The sequence below is a fragment of the Rhinoraja longicauda genome, chromosome 24 (genome assembly GCF_053455715.1).
Source record: "Rhinoraja longicauda isolate Sanriku21f chromosome 24, sRhiLon1.1, whole genome shotgun sequence".
NCBI lineage: Eukaryota > Metazoa > Chordata > Chondrichthyes > Rajiformes > Arhynchobatidae > Rhinoraja > Rhinoraja longicauda.
This window is the reverse complement of record NC_135976.1, coordinates 34011490-34024550: the sequence shown is the minus strand read 5'-3', so window position 1 is coordinate 34024550 and position 13061 is coordinate 34011490. Positions and strand designations below refer to the sequence as shown.

The window sequence follows — 13061 nt, the reverse complement described above, 5'->3', positions numbered from 1 at the left end:
GCGTCTAGATAGGCACATGTGTAAGAAAATAACTGCCGTTGCTGGTACAAATCGAAGGTATTTATTTCACAAAATGCTGGAGTAACTCAGCGGGTCAGGCAGCATCTCAGGAGAGAAGGAATGGGTGACGTTTCGGGTCAAGACCAGATAGGCACATGGATATGCAAGGAATGGAGTAGGAAAAACAACTGCAATTGCTGGTTAAAATCGAAGGCAGACACAAAATGCTGGAGTAACTCAGCGGGTCAGGCAGCATCTCTGAAGAGAAGGAATGGGTGACGTTTCGGGTCGAGACGTTCTCTCCAGGGAAGCTGCCTGACCCGCTGAGTTACTCCGACATTTTGTGTCTACCTTCGGTTTAAACCAGCATCTGCACTTCTTTCCTACACATTTTGCTTCTCCCTCCCATCTCCTTTAAACTCTTTTCCCTTAAAGCTGCGCCCTCTGGTCTTTGACATTTCCACCTTGGGTGGGGAGAAGGTTCTGACTGTCTACCCTCTCTACGCCTCTCGTAATGTTACCCACTCATCTCAGATCTCCCCTCAATCTCCGACGTTCCAGAGAAAACCGTCCAAGTCTGAACAACCTCATCTGAAAGCAAATACTTTCTAACCCAAGCAACAAGCTGGAGATAGGGTAAAACTATAGAAACATAGAAAATAGGTGCAGGAGGAGGCCATTTGGCCCTTCGAGACAGCACTGCCATTCATTGTGATCATCCACAATCAGTAACCCGTGCGTGCCTTCTCCCCATATCCCTTGATTCCGCTAGCCCCCAAAGCTCTATCTAACTCTCTTTTACATTTATCCTGTGAATTGGCCTCCACTGCCCTCTGTGGCAGAGAATCCCACAAATTCACAACTCTGGGTGAAAAAGTTTTTTCTCATCTCAGTTTTAAATGGCCTCCCCTTTATTCTAAGACTGTGTGGCCCCTGGTTCTGGACTCCCCCAACATTGGGAACATTTTTCCTGCATCTAGCTTGTCCAGTCATTTTATACGTCTCTATAAGATCCCCTCTCATCCTTCTAAACTCCAGTGAATACAAGCCTAGTCTTTCCAATCTTTCCTCATACGACAGTCCCGCCATCCCAGGGGGATATTTCACGATTCTCCAGAGATGCTGCCCGACCCGCTGAGGTACTCCAGCACTTTGTCCCTTTTCCCCCTGCAGTTCCCTGTCTGTTCATGTGCCCGTCTGTTAACGGTTCCTGTCGTATTTTAAGGCAGAGTTTAGACAAATTCTTGATTAGAACGGGTGTCAACTGTTGTGGGGAGAAGGCAGGAAAATGGGACTGGGAGGCAGGGATCAGCCATGATTGGACGGCAGAGTAGACTCGATGGGCTGAATGGCCGAATTCTATTCCTCTAACTTGTGAACTTGCATTTGCTTCCACCGCCACCCCTGGCAGCACATTCCAGGCACCCACCACCCTCTGTGTGTGTGTGTGCGCGTATGTTGTAAATAAAATTATGCCTCGTGAATCCACTTTAAACTCCCCCTGTCTCAAGTTAAAGCTATACCCTCTAACATTGGACATTTCCACAGACGTGGGAAGGATAATGCATGAGTAAAGAGGCACAAGAAAAAGAACAAAGTGCTGGAGTGACTCAGCGAGTCTGAAGAAGGGTCCCAACCTGAAACGTCACCCATGCATGTTCTCCACAGATGCTGCCTGACCCGCTGAGTTACTCCAGCACTCTGTGAAACGTCACCTATCCATGTTCTCCACAGATGCTGCCTGACCCACTGAGTTACTCCAGCACTCTGTGAAACGTCACCTATCCATGTTCTCCAGAGATGCTGCCTGACCCGCTGAGTTACTCCAGCACCTTGAGAAACACAGATCCTGACTACGGGTGCTGTCTGTACGGAGTTTGTACGTTCTCCCCGTGACCTGCGTGGGGTTTTTCCGAGATCCTCGCTTTCCTCCCTCACTCCAAAGACGTGCAGGTTCACCAGATTGATTCCTGGGATGGCAGGACTTTCATATGAAGAAAGACTGGATAGACTCGGCTTGTACTCGCTGGAATTTAGAAGATTGAGGGGGGATCTTATAGAAACTTACAAAATTCTTAAGGGGTTGGACAGGCTAGATGCAGGAAGATTGTTCTCGATGTTAGGGAAGTCCAGAACAAGGGGTCACAGTTTAAGGATAAGGGGGAAGTCTTTTAGTACCGAGATGAGAACGTTTTTTTTTACACAGAGAGTGGTGAATCTGTGGAATTCTCTGCCACAGAAGGTAGTTGAGGCCAGTTCATTGGCTATATTTAAGAGGGAGTTAGATGTGGCCCTTGTGGCTAAAGGGATCAGGGGGTATGGAGAGAAGGCAGGTACGGGATACTGAGTTGGATGATCAGCCATGATATTGAATGCTCGAAGGGCCGAATGGCCTACTCCACCTATTTTCTATGTTTGTAGGTAAATTGGCTTGCTAAATGTAAAGATTGTCCCTAGTGTGTCTAGGATGGTATTAGTGTGCGGGGATCGCTGGTCGGCGCGGACCCGGTGGGCCGAAAGGGCCTGTTTCCGCGCTGTATCTCTAAACTAAAGTAAACTACTTACTGTGTACACAGACGCCAAGACGTGACCAAATCTTGCACCGTTACTCTTTGCTGTGAGAAGGCATGAGACTTTTGTAGAAGAAATTAGTTTGACTTTAGTTCATTGTCACGTGTACCGAGGTACAGTGAAAAGCTTTTGTTGCTTGCTAACCAGTCAGCGGAAAGACAACACATGATTCCAATCGATCCGTCCACAGTTTACAGATACAGGTTAAAGGGAATAACACGAATAACATTTAGTGTAAGGTAAAACCAGTAAAGTCAAATTAAAGATAGTCTGAGGGTCTCCAATGAGGTAGATGGGAGGGCAGGACCACTCTCTAATTGGTGAGAGGACGTTTCAGTTGCCTGATAACAGCCGGGAAGAAACTGTCCCTGAATCTGGAGGTGTGCGTTTTCACACTTCTGTGCCTCTTGCCTGATGGGAGAGGGGAGAAGAGGGAGTGACCGGGGGTGAGACTGGTCCTTGATTATGCTGCTGGCCTTGCCGAGGCAGCGTGAGGTGTGGATGGAGCCGATGGAAGGGACAAGGTGGATAGTGGTTCAGGACTGACGAGGAGCGGAGATAAAGCAGGAGATGCTGCTGTTGGAGTAGAGGTTGGAAAGAGCGGAGCGAATGTCACGCGTGATTGCTGGTCCACTTCCGTGTGTCGCCTGGGCTGGGCGCCATCTTGGATGATGGTGTGTGTCGCCTGGGCTAGACGCCATCTTGGATGATGGTGTGTGTGGCCAGGGCTGGGCGCCATCTTGGATGATGGTGTGTGTCACCTAGGCTGGGCACCATCTTGGATGATGGTGTGTGTTGCCTGGCCTGGGCGCCATCTTGGATGATGTGTGTCGCCTAGGCTGGGCGCCATCTTGGATGATGGTGGGTGGGGTTGGGTCATGTGTTAATTAGTTTCCTCTCTTCCTCAGGACTGGGAGATAGTTGTCCTTGGAAAACTGAAGTGGGATCTGTCCGTGACAACTCCGAACGATTTCATTGAACACATCCTGGGGAGGTTGTCCTTTCTGTCAGACAGCCTGGAGCTCATCAAGAAACACAGTCAAACCTTCATTGCCATGTGCGCCACAGGTAATCGTTTGACTTTGAGTGGGTGTTTTTTGCAGGAGAGGAGGACGTTTGATGGAACCGGGCGGCGCGAAAGACAGGTACACGAATAGGAAATGTTTGGAGAGATATGGGCCAAACGTGGGCGGGTGGGACTAGTGTAGACGGGGCATCTTAGTCGGTGTGGGCAGGTTGGGCCGAAGGGCCTGTTTCTAGGCAGTGCGACTCTACGACTCAGTGGTAGGATTTGGCACAACAGGCAGAATTGCTGCCTTACAGCGCCAGAGACCCGGGTTCGATCCTGACTACGGGCGCTGTCTGTGTGTGGGGTTTGTTCAATCTCCCCGTGACCTGCGTGGGTTTTCTCCGGGTGCTGCGGTTTCCTCCCGCACTCCAAAGACGTGCATGTTTGCAGGTTAATTGGCTTTGCTAAACATCATGTGTGGGATGGGATAGTGTTAGTGTACGGGGTGATCGCTGGTCGGCGCGGACTCGATGGGCCGAAGGGCCTGTTTCCGCGCTGTATCTCTGAAGTCTAAAGAATCGGTGGACAGGCACTGTGTAGGAACAGCCACAAAGATATGATGTCATACACAAGGGTGTTTCACTTAGCACTGGCACTTTAAGGAGACTTCCCTCGTGTAAAGGTTCTGACACTCTAAAGGTATTGATTGATTGAATTATACATCTTGGAAACAGGCCCTTCGGCCCACAGAATCCACGCCGACCAGCGACCACCCGTTCACACTAGTTCCACGTTATCCCACTTTCTCATCCACTCCCTACACACTAGGGGGCAAATTACAGCGGGCCGATTAACCCACAAACCCGCACGCATTTGGGAGGTGGGAGGAAACCGGAGCACCCGGAGGAAACCCATGGGGTCACAGGGAGAACGTGCAAACTCCACACAGACAGCACCCAGGGTCAGTGATAGACAATAGGTGCAGGAGGAGGCCATTCGGCCCTTCGAGCCAGCACCGCCATTCAATGTGATCATGGCTGATCATTCTCAATCAGTACCCCGTTCCTGCCTTCTCCCCATAACCCCTGACTCCGCTATCCTTAAGAGCTCTATCTAGCTCTCTCTTGAATGCATTCAGAGAATTGGCCTCCACTGCCTTCTGAGGCAGAGAATTCCACAGATTCACAACTCTCTGACTGAAAACGTTTTTCCTCATCTCCGTTCTAACCCTTATTCTTAAACTGTGGTCCCTGGTTCTGGACTCCCCCAACATTGGGAACATGTTCCTGCCTCTAACGTGTCCAACCCCTTAATAATCTTATATGCTTCGATAAAATCCCCCCTCATCCTTCTAAATTCCAGTGTATACAAGCCTAGCCGCTCCAGTCTTTCAACATATGACAATCCCGCCATTCCGGGAATTAACCTAGTAAACCTACGCTGCACGCCCTCAATAGCAAGAATATCCTTCCTCAAATTTGGAGACCTAAACTGCACACAGTACTCCAGGTGCGGTCTCACTAGAGCCCTGTACAACTGCAGAAGGACCTCTTTGCTCCTATACTCAACTCCTCTTGTTATGATGGCCAACATTCCATTGGCTTTCTTCACTGCCTGCTGTACATGCATGCTTCCTTTCAGTGACTGATGCACTAGGACACCCAGATCTCCTTTTCCTAACTTGACACCATTCAGATAATAATCTGCATTCCTATTCTTACCACCAAAATGGATAACCTCACACTTATCCACATTAAGCTGCATCTGCCATGCATCCGCCCACTCACACAACCTGTCCAAGTCACCCTGCAACCTCATAGCATCTTCCTCGCAGTTCACACTACCACCCAGCTTTGTATCATCTGCAAATTTGCTAATGGTACTTTTAATCCCTTCATCCAAGTCATTGATGATGAGGGGGGGAGGGGGGGGGGGGTGGAAGAGGGGAGGGGCAGGACAAAGCCTGGGAGGTAATAGATGAAGATAGACACAGAGTGCTGCAGTAACTCAGCGGGTCAAGCAGCATCTGTGGAGAACGTGGATAGGTGAGTTTCAGGTCGGGACCCTTCACACTTAGTTACTCCAGCACTTTGTCTTTCTTTATAAACCAGCACCTGCAGTTGTGTCTCGTGAAACTAAAATGCTTCTCCACTTTATCCTGACCGAGCCCTTTTCCAACTCATTATTTCATAAGTTTGAGGAGCAGAATTAGGCCATTCGGCCCATCAAGTCTACTCCGCCATTCCATCATGGCTGATCTATCTCTCCCTCCTAACCCCATTCTCCTGCCTTCTCCCCATAACCCCTGACACCCGCACTAATCAAGAATCTATCTATCTCTGCCTTAAAAATATCCACTGACTTGTGGCCTCCACAGCCTTCTGTGGCAAAGAATCCCACAGATTCACCACCATCTGATTAAAGGAATTCCTCCTCATCTCCTCCCTGAAGGATCGCCCTTTTAACCTGAGGCTGTGCCCTCTGGTCTTAGACTCTCCCACTAGTGGAAACATCCTCTCCACATCCACTCTATCCAGGCCATTCACTATTTCAATGAGGTCCCCCCTCATCCTTCAAAACTCCAGCGAGTGCAGGCCCAGTGCCGACACACGCTCATCATATATTAACCCACTCATTCCTGGGATCATTCTCGTAAAGCTCCTCTCGACTTTTTTTGCGTCTCGTCAAACCAAAATGCCTCTCCAGTTTCTTACTCCGAAGTCCTTTCCCGACTGGAGACGTCGTTCGTCCACTTTCCTCCACAGCCGCTGCCTGTCCCGCTGAGTGTTCGGTGTATGGTCCGATGGAGGGGAGCTGGCCATCGGCAGGTGACCTTGTAACTAGTGGTGTGCCTCAGGGTTCGGTGCTGGGCCAGATACTCTTTGTCATCTGCATCAATGATTTGGATGAGGACATACAGGGCAAAGTTATCAAGTTTGCAGACGATACAAAAGTTGAGTGGTTCTGCAGATAGTGAAGACGGTTGTGAAGGATGCAGCAGGATCTGGATCGGTTGGCCAGATGGGCGGAGGAACAGTTGATGAAATTTGATACGGAGAAGTGTGAGGGGTTGCGTTGTGGGACGTTTACCACACCCAGAGAGTTGTGAATCTGTGGAATTCTCTGCCACAGAGGGCAGTGGAGGCCGATTCACTGGATGAATTTTAAAGAGAGTTAGATAGAACTCTCGGGGCTAGCGGAATCAAGGGATTTGGGGAGAAGGCAGGCACAGGTTACTGATCGTGGATGATCAGCCATGATCACAATGAATGGCGGTGCTAGCTCGAAGGGCCGAGTGGCCTCCTCCTGCACCTGTTTTCTATGTTTCTAGTGCAGTTGTGCTCGTTGTCATTTGTAGATTCTCCTCTCTGGTCGGCATGTTCGCCGGTGTGGGCAAGTTGGGCCGAAGGGCCTGTTTCCACGCTGTGTCGCTCTCTGACCTGCTGTTTGGGCTCCTGTTTCAGATTTTAACTTTGCCATGTACCCACCGTCGATGATCGCTACAGGGAGCATCGCTGCGGCCATCCGCGGCCTGGACATCACCTGTAGCAATCACACCGAGCACTCCCTGACCGAGCTCTTGGCCAAGATCACCTGCACCGAGCTGGTAAGTCTGCCGCCAGGAATCTAACAATCCTGCCGATTGAACCAATCTACAGTCTGAAGAAGTTGTCTCGACCCGAAGGCGTTGCAGGGCCTCCTTCCCTCCCTCACTCCCTCCCTCCCTCCTCCACTCCTTCCTTCCTTCTCTCCCTCCCTCCTTCCCTATCTCCCTCCCTCCCTCCTTCACTCCCTCCTTCCCTCTCTCCCTCACTCCCTCCCTTCTTCCCTATCTCCCTCCCTCTCTCTCTCCCTCCCTTCCTCCCTCCTTCCCTCTCTCCCTATCTCACTCACTCCTTCCCTCTCTCCTTCCTTCCCTCCCTCTCTCCTTCCCTCCCTCCTTGCTTCCCTCCTTCCCTCCCTCTCTCCCTTCCCTCCCTCCTTCTCTCCCTCCTTCCTACACACACGCTGGGGACAGTTTTTACATTTATTCCAAACCAATCAACCTACAAACCTGTACGTTTTTGGAGTGTGCGAGGAAGCCAAAACCCACGCAGGTCACGGGGAGAACGTACAAACTCCGTACAGACAGCACCCGTAGTCGGGATCGAACCCGGGTCTCCGGCGCTGTGAGGCAGCAACTCTACCGCTGCGCCACCGTGCCATTGTCGCATGTACCGTGGTACAGGACAAGTCTCACCCCGGCTACTCCCTCGTCTCCCATCGGGCAAGAGCTACAGAAGTGTGAAAACGCACACCTCCAGATTCAGGGACAGTTTCTTCCCGGCTGTTATCAGGCAACTGAACTGTCCTCTCACCAACTAGAGAGTGGTGTTGGATTACTATCTACCTCACTGGAGACCCTCGGATTATCCTTGATCGAACTTTACTGGCTTTACTGTGCACTAAACATTATTCCCTTATCACGTCTCGGTACGCTGTGGACGGCTCGATTGTAATCATGTGTTGTCTTTGTGCTGGCTGGATAGCACGCAACAAAAGCTTTTCACTGTACCTCGCGCGGTAGTCGTGACAATAAACTACACTGAACAGTGGAAAGCTTTTGGTAGACACAAAATGCTGGAGTAACTCAGCGGGTCAGGCAGCATCTCTGGAGAGAGGGAATGGGTGACGTTTCGGGTCTGTAAGCTCTGTAAGCAAGTACTGTGGAGTACACAGAGTGCTGGAGTAACTCAGCGGGTCAGGCAGCATCGGTGGAGAACACGGACAGGTGACGTTTCAGGTCGGGACCCTTCACACCAAGTTACTCCAGCACTTTGTCTTTCTTTGTAAACCAGCACCTGCAGTTGTGTCTCGTGAAACTAAAATGCTTCTCCACTTTATCCTGACCGAGCCCTTTCCCGACTCATTAATTCAGAAGTATACGGTGGCTCAGCGGGTAGAGTTGCTGCCTCACAGCGCCGGAGACCCGGGTTCCATCCCGACTACGGGCGCTGTCCGTGCGGAGTTTGTACATTCTCCCCGTGACCAGCGTGGGGTTTTCTCCGAGATCTTCGGTTTCCTTCCACACTCCAAGGACGTGCGGGTTTGTAGGTTAATTGGCTTGGTAAATGTAAATAGATTGTCCCTAGTGGGTGTGGGGTGGTGTTAGTGTGCGGGGATCGCCGGTCGGCGCGGACCCGGTGGGCCGAAGGGCCTGTTTCCGCGCTGTATCTCTAAACTAAACTAAACTAAGTTCGAGGAGCAGAATTAGGCCATTCGGCCCATCAAGTCTAAAAGAAGTGAGGTGGGGAAATTTTACTTGTGTTGATTTCATCTGCTTCGGTACTCTTATATATACATATTTTTTTAAGAAGCTTGAGTGGAAGTGTGAGCGGGAGGGGAGGGTGGGATTGGACAGCAGCGATGCCGCCTGCAAACTGCGGAGTCCAGTTTCCGTCCGTGTCTTTGATCGCGGTAATTGGAACCAATTATAATCCGGCTTCCCTCAAAGCCTCTTGTTCTGCTATTCAATGTGCAGGAGAAAGAGTGGGATGGGTTTACCACCAGCCGCATTGTTCCCTCCCTTTCATCTCACTCTCTGTCAACCAGTCTATACAGCCCGCGCTGCGCTACTACCTGCAGCCCAGCCAGCTTGGCATTCTTGTCATAAAAACTCCTCCAAACGTTGTCCTCTTTTGAGGTCCTCACCCCAACCCCACTCCTCCCTGTTGAAGATTAGACAGGGAGGGGGAGAGGAGTGGGTGGGGAGGGAAGGAAAAGGCACCTCTTTGCAAGACGTGCTGGAGTAGCGGATTTTAAACCCACAAAATGGTTCACAATGGTCAATGGCAGCGGGAGAAAGGAATCTGGGCATTGTCTAGAGTTACAGACGCAGGCAGAATCAGTGGATGTTTGTACCTTGGCTTGCCACGAAACCCGGGTGAAAGGGAGCAGATGGGAGCTTGCTGTCCCTGTGGTGTCTGCCGGAAACGATCAGGCTTCTAACTGCAGAAATAAAGGATGCAGAGTGCTGGAGTAACTCAGCGGGTCAGGCAGCATCTGTGGAGAACATGGACAGCTGATGTTTCACAGAGTGCTGGAGTAACTCAGCGGGTCAGACAGCATCTGTGGAGAACATGGATAGGTGACGTTTCACAGAGTGCTGGAGTAACTCAGCGGGTCAGGCAGCATCTCTGGAGAACATGGATAGGTGACGTTTCACAGTGCTGGAGTAACTCAGTGGGTCAGGCAGCATCTCTGGAGAAGACGGATAGGCGACGTTTCAGGATCGGGACCCTTCTTCAGATTCGCCGTTCTCCAAAGATGCTGCCTGACCCTGCTGAGTTACTCCAGCACTTTGTCTCTTTTTGTAAACCAGCATCTGCAGTTCCTTGCAAAACTGAACTCTCCGTCTGAAGAAGGATCACGGACCGAAACATCATCTGTCCATGTTCTCCACAGATGCTGCCTGACCTGCTGAGTTACTCCAGCACTCTGTGTCCTTTTGCATGCAGCTAAGAGTTGGTCTTGGCATCGTGATTGGCACAGACGTTGTGGGCTGAAGGGCCTGTGCTGCACTGTTTCATGTTCAAGGTTCTGAACGCTGGTCACGAGGGCATGAATCGGTTCTGAACTAAGCGGTGCTGAACTAACCTTCAGTTTCTCTGTCGCCGGCTTGTGTATAGCTGTGTGTACATGCTGGGAGACGAAATATTTCTTATCATGATTTGCTGCTTTCGCACATGCTTTGCAAAACAGCACACAGTCGTCAGCAGAGAATGTATCACTCCGGTACACTCTCACCAAATCATTCAGTTTTTTACAAGGCGTTGCCTTGATTTTGGGCATTTTGACGCTTGCAAGGGTAGATCCTACAGGAGCGAGGATACAGACCTCTACAGGCAGGCCCAGTACAAGCTGAGACGAGGAATCAGAGCTGCCAAGGAAAGGCACTCTGAGAATCTGGGGAGCAAGTTCTCAGCTAATGACTTCTTCAGTTTGGAAGGGCTTGCAAGAAATCCCCCTCCCCCCTCCGCTCCTTGGAAAATCATCAGCTGACCAACGACCTGAACGAGTTCTACTGCAGGTTTGATAAACAGAAACGTAACCCTGGTACCCCCTCCACCCCCCCCTCCCCAAACATCCTGACTACGGGTGCTGCACTGTAAGGAGTTTGTACGTTCTCCCCGTGACCTGCGTGGGTTTACTCCGAGATCTTCGGTTTCCTCCCACACTCCAAAGACGTACAGGTATGTAGGTTAATTGGCTGGGTAAATGTAAAAATTGTCCCTAGTGGGTGTAGGATAGTGTTAATGTGCGGGGATCACTGGGCGGCACGGACTTGGAGGGCCGAAAAGGCCTGTTTCCGGCTGTATGTATATGATATGATATGATAACAGTTCACACCAACTCACAGCCTGACTCCAGTTTGAAAAGACTGGACTCTTCCCCACCCACCCCTCCCCAATCACCACTTAACACCCACTTACAGCCTGACTGCAAAAGACTCTTCCCCACCCACCCCATCCATCACCCACGAATGAACGACCGATGGTGGCACCCCCTGGTTTCGCCCCGGTGGGGGAAATTTTCTTGCAAGTTATGTTAACACGGCAAAAAAAAGGCTGATTTAGGAACTCGATCGTGAAAAAGGGCGTTATCTTGCTGGAATCATCAAAAAAGGCACTTATGGCAAAATCCTGACTCCAGTCATAAGTGATGGGAGCAGAATTAGGCCATTCGGCCTATCAAGCCATTCAATCACGGCTGATCTATCTCTCCCTCCTAACCCCATTCTCCTGCCTTTTCCCCATAACCTCTGACACCCGCACTGATCAACAATCTATCTGTCTCTGCCTTAAAAATATCCACTGACTTGTGGCCTCCAAAGTCGTCTGTGGCAAAGAATCCCACAGATTCACCACCCTCTCACTAGAGAAATTCCTCCTCTTCTCCTACCTAAAGGAACGTCCTTTAATTCTGAGGCTGTGCCCTCTGGTCCTGGACTCTCCCACCAGTGGAAACATCCTCTCCACATCCACTCTACCCAGGCCGCTCACTGTTGGGGAGGAAGTGTGCGGGGATCGCTGGTCGGCGCGGACCCGATGGGCCGAAGGGCCTGTTTCCACACTGCATCTCTAAGCTAAACTAAAGTTAACTTCCTGTTTGTGGATAAGTGGTGAATTGTACTCGATTGAGTGACATTTCGGCTGGATAGGTGCAAATGCCAGTTTCCACTGGCGCGGGGAGGTGAGAATTCTTAGTAATGACGTATCGAAGGCTCTATTTTAATCCACCACTTCCTCCGCTCTGCAGATAGAACCCTGAGCATTTAGAATTCCTGGTAAGAACAGACGCAGAGTGCTGGAGTAACTCAGCGGGGCAGGCAGCATCTGTGGAGAGGAGGAACGGCTGGCGTTTATTCCCATCGGTTGCAATCGTGTATGTTATAGACAATAGGTGCAGGAGGAGGCCATTCGGCCCTTCGAGCCTGTACGCACCGCCATTCAATGTGATCATGGCTGATCATTCTCAATCAGTACCCCGTTCCTGCCTTCTCCCCATACCCCCTGACTCCGCTATCCTTAAGAGCTCTATCCAGCTCTCTCTCTTGAATGCATTCAGAGAATTGGCCTCCACTGCCTTCTGAGGCAGAGAATTCCACAGATTCACAACTCTCTGACTGAAAAGGTTTTTCCTCATCTCCGTTCTAAATGGCCTACCCCTTATTCTTAAACTGTGTGGCCCCTGGTTCTGGTCTCCCCCAACATTGGGAACATGTTTCCTGCCTCTAACGTGTCCAACCCCTTAATAATCTTATACGTTTTGATAAGATCTCCTCTCATCCTTCTAAATTCCAGTGTATGTTCTTTCCTCCGGCTGGATAGCACGCAACAAAAACTCCTCGCTGTTCCCCGGTACACCTGACAACAAACTAAACGGGTCAGGTGAACTGGAAAGGTCAGGGTTACGCCGCGACCTCTCCAGCCGCCTCCTCATTATAGACGTTATGCGTGTTGCTCGGAAAGGTGGTGAGTGATTCACTCGGGCGGTGCCGAGACCGACGCGGACTGGGGAAACGGCGTTAGTTCAGTCACCTTTTCTGAGAATGTGTCTTTGCAGTCGACGGACTGTGAGAATCGTCACCGTGCAGAAACAAAAAGACGGTTTAAGACGCTTCCTTGTAAAAAGAAAATAAGCGAGCAGAGGAAATGTGTGGTTGGGCAGCTCGTTCACTGGGTAGGCAGCCAAGCGTGTAATTTGTAGCTGGGCCTGGACACACCACCTACACTGGGCAATACCAGGGGAAGCACACTCACCCAGCACGCACACCACCCAATCACAGGGCTTCAAGAGAAACTTAGATACAGCTCTTCGGGCTAACGGAAGCACGGAAACAGAAAAATAGGTGCAGGAGGAGGCCATTCGGCCCTTCGAGCTAGCACTACCCTTCAATGTGATCATGACTGATCACCCACCATCAGTACCCCATTCCTGC

The 13061-nt window shown here is 50.6% G+C and overlaps 1 protein-coding gene across 2 annotated transcripts in view; it reads left to right on the top strand.

Annotated features, from left to right (window-relative positions):
- The window catches only part of ccnd3 (cyclin D3), a 196212-nt gene that overhangs the window by 179163 nt on the left and 3988 nt on the right, over positions 1-13061 (top strand). For both annotated transcript variants that reach the window (XM_078420493.1, XM_078420492.1), the window contains 2 exons: positions 3480-3639; positions 7045-7187. In XM_078420493.1, the coding sequence (XP_078276619.1) occupies positions 3480-3639; positions 7045-7187 (303 nt within the window). The remainder of the gene's footprint in view (positions 1-3479; positions 3640-7044; positions 7188-13061) is intronic.